The sequence below is a fragment of the Pyrgilauda ruficollis genome, unplaced genomic scaffold (assembly GCF_017590135.1).
Source record: "Pyrgilauda ruficollis isolate IOZ18807 unplaced genomic scaffold, ASM1759013v1 scaffold1, whole genome shotgun sequence".
Lineage (NCBI taxonomy): Eukaryota > Metazoa > Chordata > Aves > Passeriformes > Passeridae > Pyrgilauda > Pyrgilauda ruficollis.
In genome coordinates, this window is record NW_024508100.1 from 21,810,810 (window position 1) to 21,833,003 (window position 22,194).

At 42.5% G+C, this 22,194-nt stretch overlaps 1 protein-coding gene across 2 annotated transcripts in view; it reads right to left on the minus strand.

Annotated features, from left to right (window-relative positions):
* The window catches only part of LNX1 (ligand of numb-protein X 1), a 120,308-nt gene that overhangs the window by 48,055 nt on the left and 50,059 nt on the right, over positions 1-22,194 (minus strand). Inside the window, exon 3 of one of the 2 annotated variants that reach the window (XM_041459982.1) lies at positions 17,110-17,590. In XM_041459982.1, the coding sequence (XP_041315916.1) occupies positions 17,110-17,495 (386 nt within the window). In that variant the 5' untranslated portion in view covers positions 17,496-17,590. Of the gene's footprint in view, positions 1-13,185; positions 13,278-17,109; positions 17,591-22,194 lie in introns of those variants that run through there. The other variant, XM_041460067.1, reaches the window with a different exon arrangement.

Genomic DNA, 22,194 nt, shown 5'->3' on the forward strand with positions numbered 1-22,194 from the left:
CTACATCCACATGTTGCTAAAGATGCAGAATCATGAGTCACCTGAACTTCTGTGCTCAGCCCTGGACCTGACAACTTACCAATGGCTTCAAAGGGTGAGGACCTTTTCTCTGCAATGTGACTGTTTTAGAAGACCTGGAAGAAGCACTCTTTGCAAAGCAGCCAGAAGGGAGGGGAGGATTACATCAGCAACTGCTTCCCTGGCACAGGGGACCGTAAGCAGCGCAGCTGTTCTTTGTGGAAATGTCAGGGAGGGGGAAAAAAGGTGCCGAGAGAGTTGTCACTGTCATAAAGCACAATAGGTGGTTCCAGAATGATGGTTCACATGGTCTCAAGCTTTTTTTGAAAACTTTGCTCCGGAAGCCTAGGCTGACTAACTTTCCAAATGGCAAACGCTACTTGAAAAACAGACGTGTAAATCATAAAATTACTTAGCATCCAGTTTCTCTGCTTCTCTCTGACAAAGGAGAGCACAGCTTTGTCTCAGTGTAGATGCAGCAGCTGAGATAACCCTATATGAGCCTTCAGTCACAGCCACACTCAGTCACAGCCACATCTACAGAATGTCCTAGGAGGATTTCAGGTGATACCCATGACTCTACCTCTCTTCTTGTGTCTGCCCCCTTGGGCCAGTTGTCCCAGAGAAAGCAGCAAAATTCTGTTTGTTCCTGGGTTCTGCAGGAAGTCCTACACCTTCAGAGGCAAAACACTATCTCAAGGTTGTTTTGAAGTACTGCCAGTGTATGCCCATGCAGCAAGCCAAAGCAAGTTTCAGATGGACATGTGCTGTCTCCTGTCCTCCTTTGTCCACAGCCTCCCCAGGAAGGAGGACACACAGAGGAAGGTGTGTCACATGGTACCACACTTGCCTCACTCTCATACACTGCCAGGAGATGAGGGAAAAAATCACACAGAAGATTTGGAACAAAGAAACTGTAAGCCCAGACCTTCCCTTCAGTCAACAGAAAAAGAACACCAAACCTGAACTCTGCTTCCTTATGCCTGGCACAAATGGATATGTCAAACTGATTCCTACTTCATCCCCATCACTGTGGTCAATGACAGGTGGTCAGAGGGGACCAGGATTAATCCTTAGTCTATAGCTATGCTGTACAGCTTCTTCAGTAATTTTTGAGACAGGCAGCAAGTGTGTTCACCCACCCCTAAATCCCTAGAAGCCTTCTGTGGTGGCATGCATGGGCCGTACAAGGACTTACAGACTTCAGAGCTGCAAACAAACAGGGACCTTGCTGTACCCTGGCCCTTCAGCAGCAGATCTGACTATTCAGCAGTGGGTCACTGCTTTATCCCAAGTGCTGCTACTCTCCTGAAAACATGCTTCTCCAAAGGGACTTTCTGGTCAGTGTTAAAGTGATGGAATTTATGTTTGCCAACGCAGGGAGATAAATTTCACAAAAAAAAAAAAAAAAAAAAAAAAAAAAAAAAAAACATGAGAAAAGTCACTTTTGTAAGATCTGTTGTCATACAACTACCATTGTCACAAGGGACAGGAGAAGTGAAGTCTGAGGTTTTACAAATCTCCCACACAGGGGTGTGTATTTTTTTGAGGGAGGAAGAGGCTGTCACAAAGATTGTAGAAGCTGGAGTCCATGACATTTTATTCATATTGTTTCAACTCATTCACCCACATGCCCTCAAGAGATGTTCTGGTTTTTTTTAAATTGCTGTTTCTGCTAAAACCGCATGGTGTAAATTAGTGTGGTCAGACACTCCTTTCTCAAAAATATTTTTTTGGATCTCTACTATTCTATCTCTCTGCTCTATAGATGTGAAAAGCAGAAGTTTTCCTGTGTATGCAAAACCCTGTTTTCTTCCAAATTAATTAAAATCAAATTCAAGAGAGTAATTTGTTGAAGTCAGTGGAGTAATACCTGTATAGAACTAAGTTGAGTGAGGCAAAATTCAAGCACATTGATAGTGCTGTTTTTGTAACTTCTTCCATAACATCCTCTGTTTGAGTACTGGAATAGCAGACAGAACAACTAGAGCAAGGCTCTGGAACTAAGCAAATCAACTAAGCAAGAGGAATTGAATTACACAGGGTGAGACCCAAATTTTGACCCAAATTTTTTTGGGCTTGTTTTATTCTCACCATTTGTAGTGGGTTTTGTAGGACAATTTGCAACTCTTTTAAGAATTTCAGTCCAGATGGTAATTTAACTAGGCAGAGGATCAGTTGATAAAACTCTGATTAGATGTCAGCTCTTCAACTGAGCTATTTCCATGGCCTGCCTTAACCCATGTTTAGTCTAACAGACAAATGTTTAGAATTCACCAAGACTGTTGAAGTGAAAGTAGTATAAAGGGAGTCTTAGCAAATCTGGTCAACCCATAAAGATTTCCTTGCTTTTACCCTTCAGCTCCACATGTTTTGCTGAAGTTAAGTTCTACAGCTTAAATTCACAATACATTACTCATACATTAATCCATAAATTTAAAGTAAGAAACATAATAAGCTCAGAGTTTTGCAGTGCTGCAACAGTGCAAGGTAATAGAGGGCACATGGCTTGGTGTCTTCAGCACCATTGGAGCCAACCACAAGGATCCCTAACAGATCAAGTCAGCCAGTTTCTTTCCTTTCTTCTTCCTCTTCTTCAATAAGACAAGACATTCAAATGAATCCTCCTTTCACTGACTCTTTCACTATTACACAGATGAGAAAAGGATGCAGACAGGGTCTTGCCACCACTACAACAATGAGGACATGGCTTGTGCAGCCCCAGCAGAAGTGTCTATCAATTGACTGATTGAACCTACCATCTTCAAGAAGTTTTGAAATTACAGTTGGTGACCTCTATTCACTGTTCAACCCAAAAGCACCTAACGTTTTTAAACCAGTTCAGTTCTCCTTTACCAGACAGAAGAAACATGTTGCTGTCATGCTGTTCAGTGTTCAAAGCCACACTTCCCTGATAACCTTGATCCTTTGGTATAGCTGAACCTAGTGGGGCAGAAGTGTGGGAGACGCAGGAGGCAAGAGAAGAGGTGTAAACAAAATAGGAATTGAGAGGAAGAGAAAGACAACGATTTAGTGTAGCCAGGAGCAGTCACAGGGAAAATAGCTAAAGAAACCGAAATACAACCTGGTACTGGTGATGACAGAGACCAAATGAGCTTTACAAGTCTTGTCAAGAGAACCCACAGGAAAACCTATTTAAAGCTCAAACATGCATCTCTTCTTAAAAGATAAATAGGGCAGAAGCAGCCAATTTGTACTTGGCAGGTAGGTAGAGTTTACGTAGCACTGCAAAAAGATAAGCACCTATTTAAGAGTAAACTGTTGTTTTTACCTAACACACAAACTAATCAAACACTTTCATCACAGGCTAAACCCTTTTTACTGTCAGCTGTGAGTCCTCTTGGTGTTGTAATGCACCACAGGGCACAAAATCACTATGGTATTTTTTTTGTGTTGATTGTCAACCTGTGTTTGCTGGAGATTTGAAAAACAGAGGAGACATGTAGCACAGGAAGATCTGAGCAACAATTAGCAGCCCTTAACAAAAAGCAAATCTGTGAAATGCATTTTCTCTCTGAGAAAGGGACTACTAACCTCTCTGCAAATACTGAGTTAGCAAAAATATGAAGGATGCAACTTAACATCTGCTGGTGAGGAGAGGCGAGAATAGGAGACGAGAGGACAGGACATTTTGTTGTGAGGTAAATAGAACAGGAGCAAATGTTTTTTAAAAATATCTGGTATGGATTACAGTTCGTCAGCTCCAGAAGAAGGTTACTCTGTCTTGGCTTCCCCTCATGAATTTCTTTTGTTCACTTGGGTCACTTCACTATTATTTGAGCCTAGATTATATAAAAGGCAGATATGCAAGGCCAAATTTGTTTGCTTTCTCAGCTCAACATATTAAGTTCAAGTTTATATGTATACAATATATCTTATTAGATGCTGTGTCCTGTTTTGGTCTGTTCTCTTCTGATTTATTTTGAACTCAAAGACCATAACTGTAAGTGCCTTCAAACTTACAGATACTTAGGCTACTGGAGAAAGAGCAGAAAAAAAGTGAAATGCAGCAACCATTACTGTCCAACTTCATTACACTCATGCCCTGGAAGAATAAAAAATGTACTGGAATTTAATCTCCTCTGAGGGAAGAAACTGAAAGCAGCACGTTTGCTAGAAACTGTGCACATTCAATCCACTAAAATTCATCAAGATATGCAAAATTTAAATGCTATCTAAAAATGGACACTGAGAAAATTGACAGACATGGCACCAAGAAAAGTACATTTGCTTGGCCATATCTTTGACCCATGACAGCACAACGCAGGCAGAAAGCAGATGTTGAGAACACAGCGTGCTCCCAGCACTGGGGGCCGTGTGGGATGCACAAGATTCTGCCAATCTAATCGCAGGGTCCACATTGCAGCAGGAGGGCATGGGTTGCAGTAGATACCACTGGCCATCCACATCAGAACCTTCTCAGCATAGATAAACTGATTTACTAATATTATTAGTATCAACATTTCCATCACAGCCTGGGTCGGAGCAAAGTAGCAGCCACTGGCACTTTCAATTCTGCATCCACTCAACAGAACCCAATGACAACCTCAAGCACAGCAGCACCAATAACAAAAAAAAGAAACACCACTATATACACACTGCATTTGAAAATGAATCTTATTCATCCTTTCTCCAGCAGTGCCATCTTCCCGCTGTAGAAACAAACCAGATAGTATTGGCTGAAGGAGAGATGTGCCAATTGTTTAAATCAGAGCCAGAGGTGACGCTCCTTTGGGAGCTGACAAGGGCAAGCCACAACAAACTCCCGGGATTTCTGCTCCCACAGCAAAACCTGCCTGGCAAAGGGCTGAGTTGCAACATGTGCTTTTCATACAGAGCACTTATTTTTGACTGTAATTTAGTCTCTTGGCAGGAGATGTTCATACATATCAAGCAAAACAGCCTTGCTCATCCATATCAACCTACACATCCTCATATAACAGCAGCAGCACAGTACACCCTCTGCTTCCAGTGTTCTCCCATGGATCACAGGACAGATTTGGTTAATCATGCCCATATTCTCTCCATAAAAGCCTGCTCCACAAGGGATGTTTTCTCACCTTTCATACTGTTGAATTATAAAATCCACAAGCGAAGAGGTCTCTGTGGGTGTTTCTATGAAACCATCCCGCTACTCCTTTTACATGGGAAGGAAAGTTAAAACCAGTGGAATATCACCAGTGCTTACTGGATGTTAAAAATAACATATAACAGTAAAGATTATCACATATGGTAGAAGAAAAGAAAATACCTGAATTATGCTTTCAAAATTAGTACTGTCTGTTCTTAATAAAACACAAAAAACCCAGGCCATGAGCCTACCAATCTTATCCATTCCCTATGTTCTGCAGAGGAGAAAGAAGAATACAACCCTTGGAGCAGATTTCCCTTGCCTTCTATTTAAGAGGTTGCTAAATTATTGAAATTCTACATTAAAAATATATTGTACACTGTCTAGTTAATGATGGGACTGCAGCACGTAATATAGAGCGTAATACATGCACACAAAATGACTTGCTGATCTAAAACGCTTTCTGCCAACATGATTTCAAGAGAGCTGAGGAGAGAAAAACAAGTTACAAAGTAACACACTAATGATTGAATATTGTAGCTGAAATTTATAGCTCTAAAAGCATTTTATTCACTTATTTTACATTATTCAGGTAAATAACACGCTGTAAGTCAGTAGAAGAGCAAATAAAAATTAAGATGGCTCCAGCAACTACAAATATCTTGTCTTAACCTACTTCACACCACGTGTCACAGCAATGTTATGGAGCAAGACAAGTCCATTAAAACAGAGGAGTCAATGGTGACTTCTTTCTCCTCTCTCAGGTATCCTCTATAGTCAGCCCAGTGCCTTGATAAAAAGAGAGAATGGGAGCAGATACAGACAATGGCAAGGTGTCATTGTTACAAATCTGGTTTTCTGCCTGCGCTGCTGAGGAGAACAAGAATTTGTCAATAAAATTTGAGAATGCTGCCAGCAGAAATCCAACCAAAATGACAAAGGAAAATTCTGAATGTATGGCTTGACTTGCCCACTGTTACAGTCAGCTTACTTTCTTTCATGTGGGGAGGAAATATTGTACACCATGTAAAAGTTATGGATGATTTACAGAATTTTTTCTTTGTGCAAAAGTTGTACATATGTTGAAATCTCCAGCCGTTTCACTGGGCTTCTGCTGAACTTGCCTTGCTCGGTATTCAAAATCTGTTGTCAATCAATAAATTAAATGAATGGATAAAGCATGTTCTAGGGAGAGCCCAAGGATTCACTAGTGAAATGCAGACTTTACCAGCTGCAGCTTGGCTGAGGCCAAGGGGTTCATTCATCTTTTTAAGTTGTTGCAAAAACAATTCACTTTCTTAATCCCAAAACAGAGTTCAGATCCAAACCAGGAATTCTTTGGTGTTAGTGGGGGTTTAGTCATGACATGTGACATGTCATTGACTAACAGATACCTCCACCGAGGTACCAGTTCAACATAGAGGGACCAGCCCAGACCTTGCTTTTGAAAGGGGAAGCCCCAAGCAGTCACCTGCATGCTGCCACACAGGCTGTTCTTAGTCCAACATTGCCTCAATGTTACTACAAAACCTCTGGGTTTGCGTCCTGTGCTGGTTGGCATTCTTGTGCACCCAGTTACTGCATGGCTCCAGGAGGCAGTTCAGACATGCTGTCACATGCCAAGATGCAGAATATCAGTTCTAGCCCCTGAACAATAGCTCTTATCATGGAGAAGGACATGAAATGCAGTTAGCTACTCTGTGCACTGGGGACCTTAAAGGCAGATTCCCCCAAAAGGTCAAGAGTGTTAAAGATATCCAAGAAGACCCTCAGACCTGCTAGTCTGGCTTCCCTAGAGTGTAACAAGCTGCATTGTGGCCGATCTCAGAACCAGTATTCAGAGCAGGATTTAAGCTATGATAGGCATAAGAGCTCTGCAAGAGCAGTGCTTATCCTCACGTTGCAGGACAGCCCTGTTCTGGCAGATTTGTCAGAGAAATAGCTCAAGGAAAAATATCCTTGTCAGGCTGCCAGTGCCAGTGTTAAACTAGGTTAATTGTCAGAGAAATGCGGAGGTCGGCCAAACTTGTGGCATACGGCCTGTGTGGCTTAATGTCAGGCAAGAAACAAGAGTCTGCTGCTTGTGAGTGATCACCAGCCTCATGGAACTCCCACCACCTCATTCCTTCCTCCTACCCCCCCAGACCTTTGGTGTTTTGCCCTTTTTGGTCCCCATTCCAAAGTGGATTGCCTGTTGTGAGGGGGCCTCCAAGTGGGATAAAAGTTTGACCCCTCCATGCTCCTGTTACATGGCCAGGCATGTAAGTACCTTTCTTTGGAGCAACTTACAGAAAAATCAAACATAATTGAGACATAAGTCATTCATGAAAAGAAACCTTTCTGCCAACCATAATTGTTACATTGCCTTTCCATCTTGGCCGGGTTTTAGTGGATTTTTGGCTGGCTGAGGTTTTACTTTTGGCAACAAAATGTGTTTGTTGAGATTGACACAGGACAATGTCAGCCTTTTCCAAAGGTGTGAGAAGCCTTGAGAAAACAATCCAGAAGAATAAAAGGTCTAATTCTGATCTCAAGTGTGTATAGGTAGCTATGACTGGAGTAAAGGTAACTTTTTTTTGCATGCATAGATGGAAATGAATCAGGATATTTCTCAGCCTATAACTAAAATGCCAATTTTCCTTATACACAAAATTCCCAGGCAGAACCAACATACTCTTAATGCTCTCATGGGGTTTTTGGTTTCTGGAGCTGTCCTAGACAAATTTATTTCTGAACCTAGAATCACAGCGCTGGGGAAAAAAATGCTAACCAGTAACACTTAATCATTCCACAAAAACTCAGCACCCTCTAACCTATGCAAAGAAGCCAGGAGGGAATGTGCTGGTGGGGAAAGGTACCATCTCTGTGAGAGGGTGGCAGAAGGTGGGGCAGAAACCCAGACCCTACTGTGCTGCTAAAGGAGTGCAATTAATCTTTGGCTGAAGAGTGATCAGACCCAGACATTTACAGTCAATTAAATGTCAACTTTCTGTTGCACTTCTATGCTAACATAAAACACTCTTGAATGCCACACAATATATTTAGAAAATTCTGTTTGGGCACTTCAATACTAAGAGTTTAGATTACAATTCTTTTTGTACTTTTAACAATAATACAACATATTTTCAGTTCACCTACATGAGATTCCACTTAGGGGCTTTCTGGCCTTATTTGTACTAACATTTCAAGCTTTCCTGTGCAAATCTAAAGGCTGGAAATACAAAGGAGCACAATAAAAGCAGGACCAAGACATGAAAGAGGAGGGGAATAAACAAAGCTAAAGACCAAAAGAGGTATGAGGCAGAGGAAGTAGAAGGGTGAGGGAGAGAGATGGTGGAGAGGGGTGAGACTAACTGCAGTGAGGGACTAGGCTGAGAAAGGCACACTAGTAGGTCTTCGCTGGAGATTTTGGGAGAGAGCTCAGAATTCTGAAGGAAAACCAACTCCGTGTTTGGCCCCTTTGTGAAGCTGTAGCATAGGGATGAAGCTAATGGTAGTCCAAGACACACTCATGCTTTTCTGTTTTAATTCACCTCAGTTCTGCTTTCCAAGAGACATCCAATTCTAACATCTCGCAAAAGACCCTCTGAATTTTATCTCAGTGTGTTTTGTCCTGGCTATTTAATGTAGATATCCTAAACATTTCATTTATATTGCTATTCAAGAATATTTCCATTCAAGCCTTGATTTCCAGCACTTTCAGCTTTAATTAACCTCACAGTTTATCTTTGACACAGATTTCCATAAACACAGCTTTGCACAGAATAAGGAAGCCAACATGTGGCTTTTGTAGTGGGTTAACACATGAGCCCAAAAGGTGCTCCAGGCTGATCAATTTTGTCATGAGTATTGCATGTCCTGTGCTCCCCAGCCTCTGTGTGGAGGGGATATTATACAAGGATAGACTTGAAGCCAGACACAAGCTTCCCCTCTGAGTTGAACAGAAATTAAAGAAATTGTCTGCAGAGTTCAGTGCTGTAAGGGGGCTAGGAGAATGTACCTACTGTTTCTACCATAAAAAAGATGTGCTCAATGGCACTAGAAGACAGCTGACACATGCATCTCTTCTTTTTAAATTGAATAAAGAGAAAAATTAAATTTTACTGGTTATTCCAGCCCAAAGTGCTGATTTCAAATTTAAGAGAGTAGTTAGTGTATAAGTTATGCGGGGAAACTGGATCCAGTTAATTTGGTGAGATTTCTTTGACTGTTTCATGCAAAACTGAAGAAGGGTGATAAAAGAATTTACTTTTTTTTCACGTGTAGGTTGTACATTTCCACCTAACCAAGAAAAGATTTCTAAAAACAATGGCTTGATTCAGATTAGTGGGGTAGATCTAGCTGATGTATTACCAGCAGGGACTAAGGCCAGGAGCTGTTAAATCCTTTGAGGGAAAGAGTGCCAACAGGAGTGGCTGCCAAGGACTCCCAGGGCTCGATCTGTGCTGAGCACACGCAATGGCCAGCACCAGCCCGGGCGCTCGCTCAGTCAGCAGGGCCACGTGCTGAACTGGGATAAGGTTAAAAAGCATCCCATGCTGTCATGTGATTGATGTCCTTAGGGAGACAAGGTGAGGTTATTTACTGCCTACTCTTGCAACTTCCTTCCCCTCAATTTTATTTCTAAGTAGCCCTTTGAGCTAAAGGTGCAGAAAATCCTGCTATTGAGAAATACCCTGCTACATGTCTTGTCCTATGATGTGAGAGGGATAGCAATGGTGTGAGCAGTGCCACCAGGCCATCACACTCAGGAAAGCCTCCTAAGAGTGACCACAGGCTGTCTCTGGATCCACTACCATGTTTTTAACTGGAGGGAATAACATACCTCAACCCAAAAGAATGCTAGGGCAAGTATTTCCTCTCTGAAGATATGTTAAATAAGAAAGAAAGAGAACAGATGCCTTTCAAAGTCTTTGCAGCTATATAAAGAAGAAGACATGGATCCTGAGTTAGGGTTTCCTCAACACCCAAGCAGACCCTTACAATGGTGCAAGACACTGGGTGGGTGTGGCTACATCCCCCATCTCCCAGAGATCCCTCAAGGCAGATCTCACAGGTTTCTCTTGCTCTCCTGTCAGATGTTTCCATGGGCTTCTCCTCAAGAGGGAGAGCCCTGGCTTACCCCATGCTGGTCTTCACGATTTGGCAAAGAGCAAGGACAGGAACAACATCTGTGTCAAGATCTGTGCTTAAGGAAGAGCAACAGACAATAGCTAGGGAAGTGGTTTTAGTGCAGATGACAAAATCAGGGGACATGTATTGGCTTCCTGGGAATACCTGTAATTATCAGACTGCTAACAGAAAACTAAAAATAGTGGCACCCAACATCTATCCCATAAAGTGCCACTACAACACATCCACACACCTCCCTTTTCTACCTGTGTGGCACCTAGCTTAAGTGCAAAGGTCTGGCACAGCCTTTCCCCAGCCTCATTTCTCTTCTTCAAACCTCTTAAAATCTCTTTATTTCTTAGCTGGATTCCAGGGCCTGCCTCTCCAGATGGGTTTTGTGCTATGCTGTAATCCCTATTCTCCAAGTAGCCTATTCCACATTTAGGAACAAAAATGCCCTGGAACTAAAGCAAACCTCAGCAATGCAATACAAATAACATAACCTTTGAACAGAGTAGAAAGGGAGAGATGGATTGTCTGAGAGACAGGGCAGTGTTAATCCCAGCACCCTTATTCTTCCTCTTGTGCCAGCACCAGTGCATCCCGCACTGTCCTCCAGCTCTTTCCTTGTTGCTAGCAAACCCATCATCCCGCTCTTCCTCCTCAACTGGTATTTCTGGTGGCTGACAGCCAAGAAATAATGAGTCCTGACTGAGGCCAGTATTTGCACTCACCAGCAACCAAAGATAGTGTGATAATGATAAAAATGCTTTCTGCCTACTACAGTCTAGTTTTGAGCCATGGTGCAAGCCATCAGACACACTACACACAGCAGGGACTCTTCAGTTGGCTGTGAGGAAAGATTTAAGATGCTTGTTTGGGGTACGAAAGTTCTGTGGCAGTTAACCCGTGTCCCTGAGTGTCAGGCTGTCCTGGACACCAGTGGCTTATCTGTTTCACTCATAAAACTGCATTAAACATGTCCAAGCAGTGCCCAAGCAACTGAAGAAGCAACCTGTAGGTCATAACATTTGTATAAATTGATTAAACAGGACTGAAAACAGTATTTTATTTTTCTTTCAAGTGCTGTTATTAGAAAGGACCTTAAATCCATCCCACTGGTTAGTATATCAATGCCTTGTGCGGCATCCAGCAGCAGCCAAAGATACTACATACACGTGGAGGAGAAGGAGAAATTCTGAAAGGAGGTCAAACTGCCTGGTGCCCATTTGGATTGTGTCAGCCCCAGTAAATCCCACTTTCTGTTGCCCTGGCCAGAGGCAGAGTGGTGTGGGAGGCCCTGAGCACTGGCTCCTGGCAGCAGGATGCCAGATAGCATCCAGGGCTGGGTACTGGAGAGGGGATGTGCACCTCCCATTGCTGACAACTGAAGATGCACGTCCAAGCCCCAGTCCACACCCACTCCATTAGAACAACGGCAGACATTCAGCACAACTAACATCTCTGTGGGTTAGAAGGCTAAATAAATAAGAGATGAATAGCTACTGTACATCATAGCCCTTTATCCTGGGAGAATCAGTGAACCTGAATTCCCCAAGAAAAGCAAGTAGGCTGCATCTGTGCCTGTGCTCTGATTAATCTCATTGGTTTGTTTTCCTGGAAACTAGATGTCCCAGATGCCATTGTTTCCATTATAAGTGTTCATCTGCCCTGTTTTGAGCTTGATTGCTCCTGTAGCCTGCTTGGCTTAACTGTTTTTTGTTTGTTTGTTGTATGTGTTTTTTTGGCTTTGTTTGTTTTGTTTATTTTTTTTTTAATTAACGTTCTTAAACAAAATGCCAGTAAATTAAAATGAGGACATAGCTGCAATCCTCAACACTAGATTTGTTAAATGTTTAAAAGCACCTACAGCATACAGAAATCCTAAGCTGTTGTACGCAGTGTGACTAAATTATTAATAGTTGCCATGCACATCACACAAGGATTTCAAAAGGGGACTTTGTGTTTCTGCAAAACACTGCTATTTTTGTCTGACAGTAGAGACAAAATAATTTGAAAATTAGTCTCTTTGGTACTAATCACAACTGTTACTAAATATTCCCACTGTAGGCATAATACAGTAATTTTTCATTTTTGAGACAATTAGACATTTCACTCAATGAAGATCTTGAAAGTTTACAATTTGTTAAAATACAAACAACACATAATTAATGAAGACATAGTGAAACAAATATCTATTTCTAGTCATAAAAGCTCCACTAACTAGTACAATAAAATTCAAGCACAAATTAAAGTAGTAACATTTACAGAAGATACCATAGACTATTTGTTTTACGGGTTAGAAAGACCAGCTATGGGGTCGTTTGAGGTGGGTTTTTTAAAAGCATGAAGATATATGAATGGATTGCTACAGTTAAATTTGCTTTACAGAAAAAATAACATTCTGCTGTGGGCAAAAACAGAAATATGGGAAAATTCTCTTCTGTCTCAAGTGAATTATTTCTGGTGAAAGGCTTCTCAGCGTTTTGCTACAGGCATGCAGCTTTACACACAGAACATTATGCATGTACACAGACAGCGCTCTACTGGGGGTGTCTATCCTGATGCCTTCCCCTATACCCAGATCCCCAGAAGGCTATTTACAGGAAATAAAGGAAAAACACGGATTTGGAAATGGAAATAAACCCCAAACCAACGAACACCTAAAACATCGGCACAGAAAAACAAGTTGATAAGGGAAAAAGCAGCTTCACTCAGTACGTCTCGGCTGCTTCCAAGGCAGAAAGCAATGGGGACGTACTGCTATTATTAGCCCTCCGGATGGGAAGCAGCACGGTGTGAAGCTGTTGGCAAGACGTTGCAGGATTTTCTTCACACGTATGCACAGGCACAGACACACAGGCAGACAGACCCCCCGAAACGCTCATGGCGAGCCCCTTCCCGCCACTCGGGTCAGACAGACAGACAGAGAGCACGATGCCAGCGCGACTGTGCGTACTCACAGCTCGGAGTACAAGAAGTGCAGGTTGCCCACATTGTCTATGTAGTTTGCAGGACTTAGCCAAGGTAGGACCAGTAACAGGAGAGCCTTCATTTTCAGTGCAGTGCTGGCACTGCTGCTAGGTTTCCTCCTTCCCACCGTCTCTCTGTGCTGGTGGGACACACAACGAGAAGCTTTCGTGCCAACCAAGCCCCTTCTAAGCAAGCCTTTCCATTTCAACGCAATGGTAGCACATTATGAATCGAGCTTAAATCCCTTAAACGAAGCTACACTGCAAAAATCATTGACCTGTAAGAGGATTACTCGATCTGACTCTCAGATGGGTAGATGTGAGGGTTTAGGGACAGCACAGCGTGGTTGGCGAGACAGTGACTTATGCTGCAGAGGAGAGCGATGCTCGGGGAAGAGACCTGCCTCCTGCAGGATTCAGAGTGGTTCTTCAGAGGCAGCTGGTATGTTTACATCACTGCCCACAAGCAGATGGGTTACGAGCTAAACTGCATCACAGAAGGGTGTAGCTGTCTGACAAAGAGGGGAAAAAAATGCCCCCCGTGGAGTTTTGTAGCAGGCGATATCATAAGACCACACCTTTTTAAAGTAAAACACTGCAAAAGATCACAGCCAACTGCTGGCTGTTTGCATCTCAGTCTGAATTCCCCAAATCCGGTCAGACGTTTTTGTACAAACATAAATCTTGTAATAATCCAAGGACATGTCTCTTCTCAGGGTTTTTTTGAAGGATGCAAGAGCAAACATTTTAAATAAGGATGCTTTCAGTTGACTGCTCCATGGTAACCAGTGTTAAAAAAAATTGTAAAGTTCTCTCATCAATTACAAAGCATAAAACAGCAAGCTCACCTTGTCCCATCAGTGACCTCATCTCTGATCAGGGCAAACTTTTGTTTTCTCTCTGAGAACCAGGACTGGTCTGAACCTGAATAATGCAAGTAATGTGAGGACTGCTGACCACCCTGGTGACCCTAGCAGAGCCTACTTTAATTTATTCACTGAGAGCACAATAATGTTCTGTGGAGATATCAGGTGAGCTCTGAACTGTTCTCACTGCAGACACCAAATATTTATGATTATTACCGTATTTTTTTACTAGCAAAATCACACATTTTCCCTTCCCTCTATTGATTTGCAAGAGTTAAAGAGAACAGCATCAGCTCAGTCTGTTTAATCTGTCCCTGGGCATGACAGAGCACAACATTCTTCTCCTTGCCATTAATTGGAGATGGGGTGGCAAGAGAGGTTTCTGCATTTCCAACAATTAAATTAGGCAGAGGCATAAGATACCTTAGGTGATAATTAATTAATGCTGTGCTTAAAAAAAATAAAGGTACTATGCAGTGTCTGCAAGCACAAGGATGTAGAAGTCCACCTTTAGGGATCACTCAGAATGTTTCCTCCTATTTCTTCCCTCAAGTGGGAATGCTAGTGGGGTTGCAGTACCTATCCCCTGTAAAGCTGAAACCCCCAACAGCAGAAGTTCCCCGTGGTTTCCTATTCTCCTGTCTCTGCCCTTTGTCCTTAAGGTAACTCAGTACTCCCAGCTGTTCTGAGGAAAGAAAAGCCATGTCATGCGTAGCAAAGATGAAAAATGTCCAGGTATGTAGCAATGCTTTGTACTTCACTACATTAGAGGCTTTAGGGTAGGAAGACCCTACTGCATCTCTCCAGTCTTCTGCTCCTGGGGGTTGCAAACCTGGGACTGGTGCAGGGAACCTGACACAGGGAAGACGCAACAGCAAGAGATGGTGGGAATACGTTACTGAGACAATTATTTCTATCTCTGCTTGGGCTCAGGCCAAGCAAGCCAGAAGCACAGGATCTTGAGGATCCTGAGGGGAAGATCCAGGCCAAGCCACTGGCATTCAGCAGTAAGTGCCAGAATAAAACTTGCCAGGACAAAATAATTGTTTATAGAACTGCAATTCTGTAAGATATATAGTGAAGGGCACCTTTCACTATATATCTTAAGGAAAAGAAACTATGACACGGGAGTGACTTGCACATATCTACGTAAGAAAATCAACACTAAAAATCAGAAGCTGTGCTAGCTATGTGGCTTCCATGCAAAAAACACCACTGCAATTTGCTTATTTATTGGGGGTTGAGGATAAATTGGGAATGGGTGTCCTGCTAATTTTATGGCCACAGCATCATCCTGTTAAAAAAATGAAGACAAACAGGAAGGCCTAAATCAAATTAAATTCAGCTATAGGTATAGCAAAGGGAAAGGGCATTTGCACTAGGGGTTCAAGATTTTGTGCTTGGAATCTGTAGAGAAACACAATTTCAGTGACAGCAGCTCACAGAAGACTGACAGTCCCCTTACCTGCATTTCTGTTGAAATTAACATTTGAGGCCTATTAGAGAAGTACTGACCTAAGACAGAAAATTATGAGTATCTCTGTTATTTTGTCCCCTTAGCTGCACACGGTGGAACTCCCAGAGCACTGCTGGCCTGGGCTGGGACCTGCTGCCACTGAGCCAGAAGCCAGAAGCACCCTCACAGGGAAAGCCAGATCCAGAAATGTGGGGACAAGGGCACCCCAATCCACAAACACCAAACCTCCAGCATGTGAAACGTGGTCTCACAACCTTCACAAAGGATTAATAAATCCATTGCTAAGGTTTGTGGGGTTTTTTGGTTTTAGTACCACAAAATCATCACATTTTTGGTTGGTTAGGATACCGTAACTTAGTGAATATCTTCAAGTGAATAAATTCTTAGTGGGAATCCAGGTGCTTCAGGAAATGATGTCTCCAGTGCAAATGAGGACATGTTGAGTGGCAGGCTGCAGAGCCATTTCTGCTTGTGGGCTCACAGACTGTGAAGTGTGCAGCATGTGAGCACACCTCCAACCCTCTGGCTCACCAGCCTGCTCACCAGCCATGCTCTGGTCCTCAGTACTGCCATGTCTCTGCAGGACAGTCTGGAGCCCTACGCTGGCTGCTCAAGGCTTCCTTCACGTTGCACATGCAGAGGTACACACCTAGCAACATGATTTACACCTGCAAACTTCCAGGGAAGTAATTTCACTGGGTAACAGATACAGCTCACAGAAAAGGGCACATCTTAGACCCCATCTCTCCTCAGACCTGAGGTGCTGTTATGCAGACCATGCCAAAGTGTGAGGGCGCTGTCAGAAATCACAGCCCTGAAGTACCTCTTTACATTTCTGCCTTCCTTACAAAAGGCAGAACATGCAAGACAAAAGCAGCAGCACATGCTTTTACTCTGCAAAACAGAGAATCATTCAGTTCTCTCATTGCAGAGGAGCCAAACTGCTCCCTGGAGAGGTCTCTCCCAGAGGCAGGATGGAGAGTGTCCTGGCTGCTAGGAGGGATAAGGCTGGAGAGGGAGTCCAGCCAGATTTCCAGATTCTGTCTCTCTGTGAGCCCCATGGTGCCCTGTGTAAGTGCTCACCTGGAAAAAAGGAGCACTCAGGTTCAAAGACCAACACCAAACTAGAATATTTTCTGCTCTACTTCTCATATAGGTCATTTGTGATTCAAAAAATGTTTGAAGAAAGGGCAATTATAAAACCCTTAATAATGCGCTATTAAAATATTTATAATAGCTCAGCTTCCCAAAACATGCAGATCTCTTTGGACTACATACACATTGTCATTGTGCAGCTAACCACAAAGTATTCATCCAGAACTTCTAACAATAGCATGAAGTACCTTACATGCATTGATGCATTTGGTTCTAAAAAAAGAGTAAGATATAGCCTATATCTTGGACTATCAATGGACTAAATTCAGCTCAAAATTAATGATACTGTGTTCATTGGGAGTGAAATAAACAACTCTTTCTTTATGGTAAGTGTCTATTTTGACCAGTATTAATTGAAGATATTTTTATTCTACTCAAAAAAAAGGAGTGAGAAAAGGTCTATCAACAACAACTTACTGGGTTTGGAAATGCTGTTCAAGGTGACCACGTTGCACAACCTCTGAGCAGTGCTCTGTGAAAGGGCAGCTAACCATTAGCTTATCCAGGAGGTTATTCACTAGTATGCTGGACTTCCTGCACGTCTGGAGAATCACAAGCTTGCGGTCCATGGGACAGAAGTCTTTTTCCACAAGGAAGTTTGTAAGGCAGGCTGTGCAGAAGGTGTGACCACAGAGCGTGTCTAATGGCTGAAGCAAAGGTTGCAGGCAAATGTGGCATATCAGATCATCATCTACTTCTTCGGTGTAGCTGTACAAGTGGTTTTCTTCCGGTAAATGCGCTTGGCCGCAGGTGACGCACAGTGGCAGGGAGCTGTCCTCCATTTCTTCTTCTTTCTGGCTCATAATCAGAATTGATGCAATTCAAAAGGGGGCAGGTGGGAATACCCAGCCTGTTTTCTGTTTGTGAGAGCTGTAGCAAGGCTTGTGTGCCGTCAGATCTGTGGGGAGGAAAGCCGAATGATTATGTTCTGGGTTGTGTTTTCTTATCTGGATATGAAGTACTGGATACGAAGTACTATAGTACCTGAATATGAAGTACTGGATATGAAGTACTATAGTATCTGAATATGAAGTACTGGCTATGAAGTACTATAGTATCTGGATATGAAGTATTGTATCAGGTGCTAGGAAAGTATTGTGTCTTTGGGATTGGAGAGTAAAGCAAAGAAGGGGGCAGAAAAAAAAGAGAGAATTAACTCCAGGGACATATTTTCTCATAAATCTAGCTTAATTTACACAGATACTGTCATTGTAAAGAAAGATATCAAGATAGGGAGAAATACTACAGGCATTTAATGGTTGAAAACCTTAAATTAGCATATAATTGCAGTTCTAGTCAGATGATTTTGTGGCCACATTACTTCTGCCAGAAAAGTAGCAGTGTGTGTGGGCAAACACTGCAAGACTGTGTGCAGAAATACAGGTAAGAATAAAGGTTGCTGGCCAAGTTGATTGCTCAGCACAGCAAGGGAGAGCAGCAGCTTCACCTAATGCACACAGGCATACAAACACTGCATTGTAGCCAGAGGGAGGATAATTTGGGTCATGAGAATTTAGAGCTTGGGACCCTGTAGACCATTCTCATACTACAGCAGCAAGGGACCTGTACCCCTGCATTCAAAGATTGCCTGCCTGTCATCAAACAGTTATAACCATCTGCAGCAGCATAACCACTTCAAAATCTCATTTGCTCTGCAAAAAACCAAACACCTTACATACTGAAGTCCACAGCACAATGCTAAGTAGTGTATTGCTCAAAAGAAGGTCTATTCCCTTTATAATTTGTCATACAGAAACCTAAGTATGTCCCTAGCTAAAAGCCCTAGCTCTGGCCACAACACCTGCCTGCTGGTATTTTAAAGACATAAACTCTGTGGGTGGCAGTAAAACTGAAGAGTAATTTGTAGTTTTTACTTGATGAACCCCAACCGCTTGTTGGAGCACTTATGTCTCATTACTTCTATGCTTATTTTGATATACCACTCTGAAAACAAACATGAAGATATAAAATATGCAATGGCCTAATTACTGCTCTTGCTTGAAAATGTAAATCTTATTTGCTGCTCTGCCTTAACACTGTACCCTTGCTTTCAGCTTGACTTAATTTGCTGAGACAATGTGTCAGCCTCAGACACCCATGTCTGAGGGCAAATGAGGGAAAGAATAATAAGAAAAATCTGACTATGACAGAGCATATTTTCATATAAATAAACCCTTATTTTTATGCAAAGCTCATGGGTTCTCAACCTGAGAAATTAAACTTTAACATGGCAGGTTTTTCTGGCATGAAGGTAAAATAATAGCCCGACTAACACTAACCAGATGTTTAAATGTCAAACATTCTCTTCAATGTTTTGCTAGATCTTATTCTTATGAAGCAATTATGTTAAGTGCCTGTTTTTGCTTGCAAGAGAGAGTTCTGCATAAGCTCTGTCTCCTGATTAGCAGTAGCTTCACAGGAATTAAAATCCTTGCCTGTTAGAACCCTTGCAAATATTTAAAATACGCCAAACTGGGTCAAATATATCCTTTTGTAAAAATATTCACCAGAGCTTTATGAAAAGCTGTTTGTGAAGAAACAAACATTTCTCCATAGTGCAGGTAGCAGCTCCACCTGTTATCTTAATATAGGAATTATTATTTAATTCTACTAAGGTGGCAGCAAAATAAAATGAGATAAAAAAATTATCACGGGCTGTGGTGGAGACTATCTGGCACTGTAAGTGGCTCCTGTAGGAAGCTCTTGGATAACTTCTAGATGAAGTGGGGTGGCTGTGAGCAGGTGTCCATGCTCTCCACATCCCTCGCTGATGGAGGGAGCCATCTCAAGTCAACAGGACTGCTTGCAAGAGTGGCAACACATGGCTTGGGAGCTTGCATGATTCTTAAAATAGATGTAAAATTAATTAGAAACTAATAATGCATGACAAAAATAGCACTGTGCTATAAGATTTGTTATCTTTTGAATTTTCAGAATGCTTTGCACCTGGAGCAACCAGGGGGGTGGGCAACATCCTGCTGTTTCTCCACTCCCCCGCCATGTCCTCTGCACCACCACACACAGTACATCCATGTGGGTGCTCACCCTACGCACCACATACCAGAATACAGCCAACTCCAGCATTTTGTTACCTCATGGATGTTCTCAAGGACAGAATTCTTGCTGCTTGCTGGCAGGACACCCAACACACAGCTCCCATCAGCCAACCTGAAAGCTAAAGCCAAAGCCCTGCTCTGAGGAAAGAGCAGCCCCCAGGAACAGGTACATGGGCATCTGAGCCACCCCTTCCCAACCTCATGCCCTAACCCTGAAAGTACCTCTCCCCACTTCCACATGTACAACACAGCAAGGCCCCTGATACAAATTAGCTACAGCTGGAAAGAGTACTGCAGCTCCAAAGCTACTGCAATTATTTTCACAATGACAACAGAGAGAGGCACCACTGCCCTAAGGCCATGTTGTGCTGCAGCAAAAATGATGAGAGAAGCCCCAGAGGAGTCAAAGTCTGACTGTCCTGGCCATGTTACAGATACTCTTCATCAATCTGACATATTAATAATGCAATGCTAGTGGAAAAGGGCAGGTGCGAGGAACTGCACCTGAATTTTACAATGTTTATGTAAATTACAAATACCTGCTACAGCACAGGGAAACAAAACTATCCACATTTATTAGTAACAGGCACTGAGTTTTTAGAACATGAAATTCAAGTCCTGTGAGGTCTATTATTTAGAAAATTTTGACTACATACTAATATAAATTCTGGAAAAAAAATCTCAGCCCCTTATGGCTAACCTGGTCCACATTCACCAATGAACCTTCATAAACTGCTGGACATATCAAGCAATGGAATGATTGCCATCTTTGGGAAGTGATTATTCCACTAACAGAGTTAGCATGGAGGGTGTGTGATAAAACTGCTACACGGATTCAGTCAGAGGCTGATGCTCTTTGCAATGTTTGCAGTCATCTGTATTTATAACATTTATGTGCTGTCATATAATAGCTACATAATTAGTATCATGTTCTTTTAGGAAGCTTAAAGTCTTATTTCCTCTTGAACATTGCAGAAGAGAGGGGAGAAGGGATTTAAATTTGACCTATTGAGTACTAGTGCATATTTCTACTTCATCCAGTACCTATGAATAAAAAACAAAAGTACACTTTGAGCAAGAAAACCTGCATAGGTAGATGGTAAACCACAGTGAAACAGGAAAGGTAATAATTTCTTGGCTGAACCTCTATTCTTCAAGCCCTGTCCTTCAGGGAGGAAGAGATGGGAAAACAGAGGGGAGGAATCCTATGTTCCTTTGAGTTGGTGTCAGCTACCACTGGCAGCCTCAGCAGAACACAGATGTCACCTTGGCAGTCTCATTCTCCTTGTAGTGAGAGCCATATTGAGAGAGGGTGGTTCTTGCAAGGATGATTGGCAGGAGAAGCTCTTAGAGGAGGTGATGGTCCCATGCCTAAGCAGACATCACCAGCATTTGCCACTTCCCTGCTGCGCAGGAAGTTTTCAACAATTCAGGTCCCAGATTTAGCATAGTTTTACAGCACCTAGCACCAATTGGCTTGGATAAAGAAAATCAAGTACTGATTTGTAAGAATGTCACAGTGTTGTGACACTGCGGTGAACCAAGCTTCAGTCCAAGGCAGAGACCTGAAGCACAAGAATACAGTGCAAATGGTGAAGGAAGAACATTGTTATCTGGATGTCCATATTGCCAAGTTTTCAGCCACAAGCTGTAATGACAATGGTCACATCAGGGCATAAAATAATCACAGGGCCATGACCACAGTCAAAAGAACTGTCATGATAACCCATTTTTTAAAAAGTTACCCAACAGGCTGCACTGATTTGAAGAATTTTGCATCTTACTGGTCTTCACTGCTTAGGAATTTGCAGCCACCAGAAGCATGTACAAGAATGACAGAACAAACCCACACAAAAAGCCAGGATAGTAAACATGAAAAGTAGGTAGAGAGAATGTCTTTCATCTCCTTGCAATAACAAATCCATAGTTATCCCATCCTAGTGAAGCATTTAACTAATCTTAAGCTTAAATTCTGACTTACCACCATAGTTACACTGGCAGCAGTGTAGCAAGAAGGGGGCTTGCCAAGCAGAGTGGCAGAATCCCACACTGCGTCTGCCCAGCTACCGTCAAATATTAACCCAGCAGTTCAGGAGGCTGCACTTAGAAGTAGCATGGCACAGAAGGGGAGAAACTTCAGGCAGCAAAAAAGGAGTAACAAAAGCTAAAGGAAAAACAATTAAGAGATGAAAGATATTGTGGAAGCGGCTATCAAAGAAAGAATAAAACAGATGCCTAAAGGCCAGAGAAACAGCGAATGGAGCCTGGAGGAGCAGCTACCGGTTTAAATCACAAATTGGGAAAGATAAGCCAGTGAGCAGGCGTCACTGGAAAACAGAGGAGCAGAACAGATGAGCTGCAGAACTCAGCAGCTCATTCCTCAGTAAGAGGAATTTAGCTGCAGTAGTTCATTCTGAAGTAGTACGGCTTGGAGGTAATGAAATCT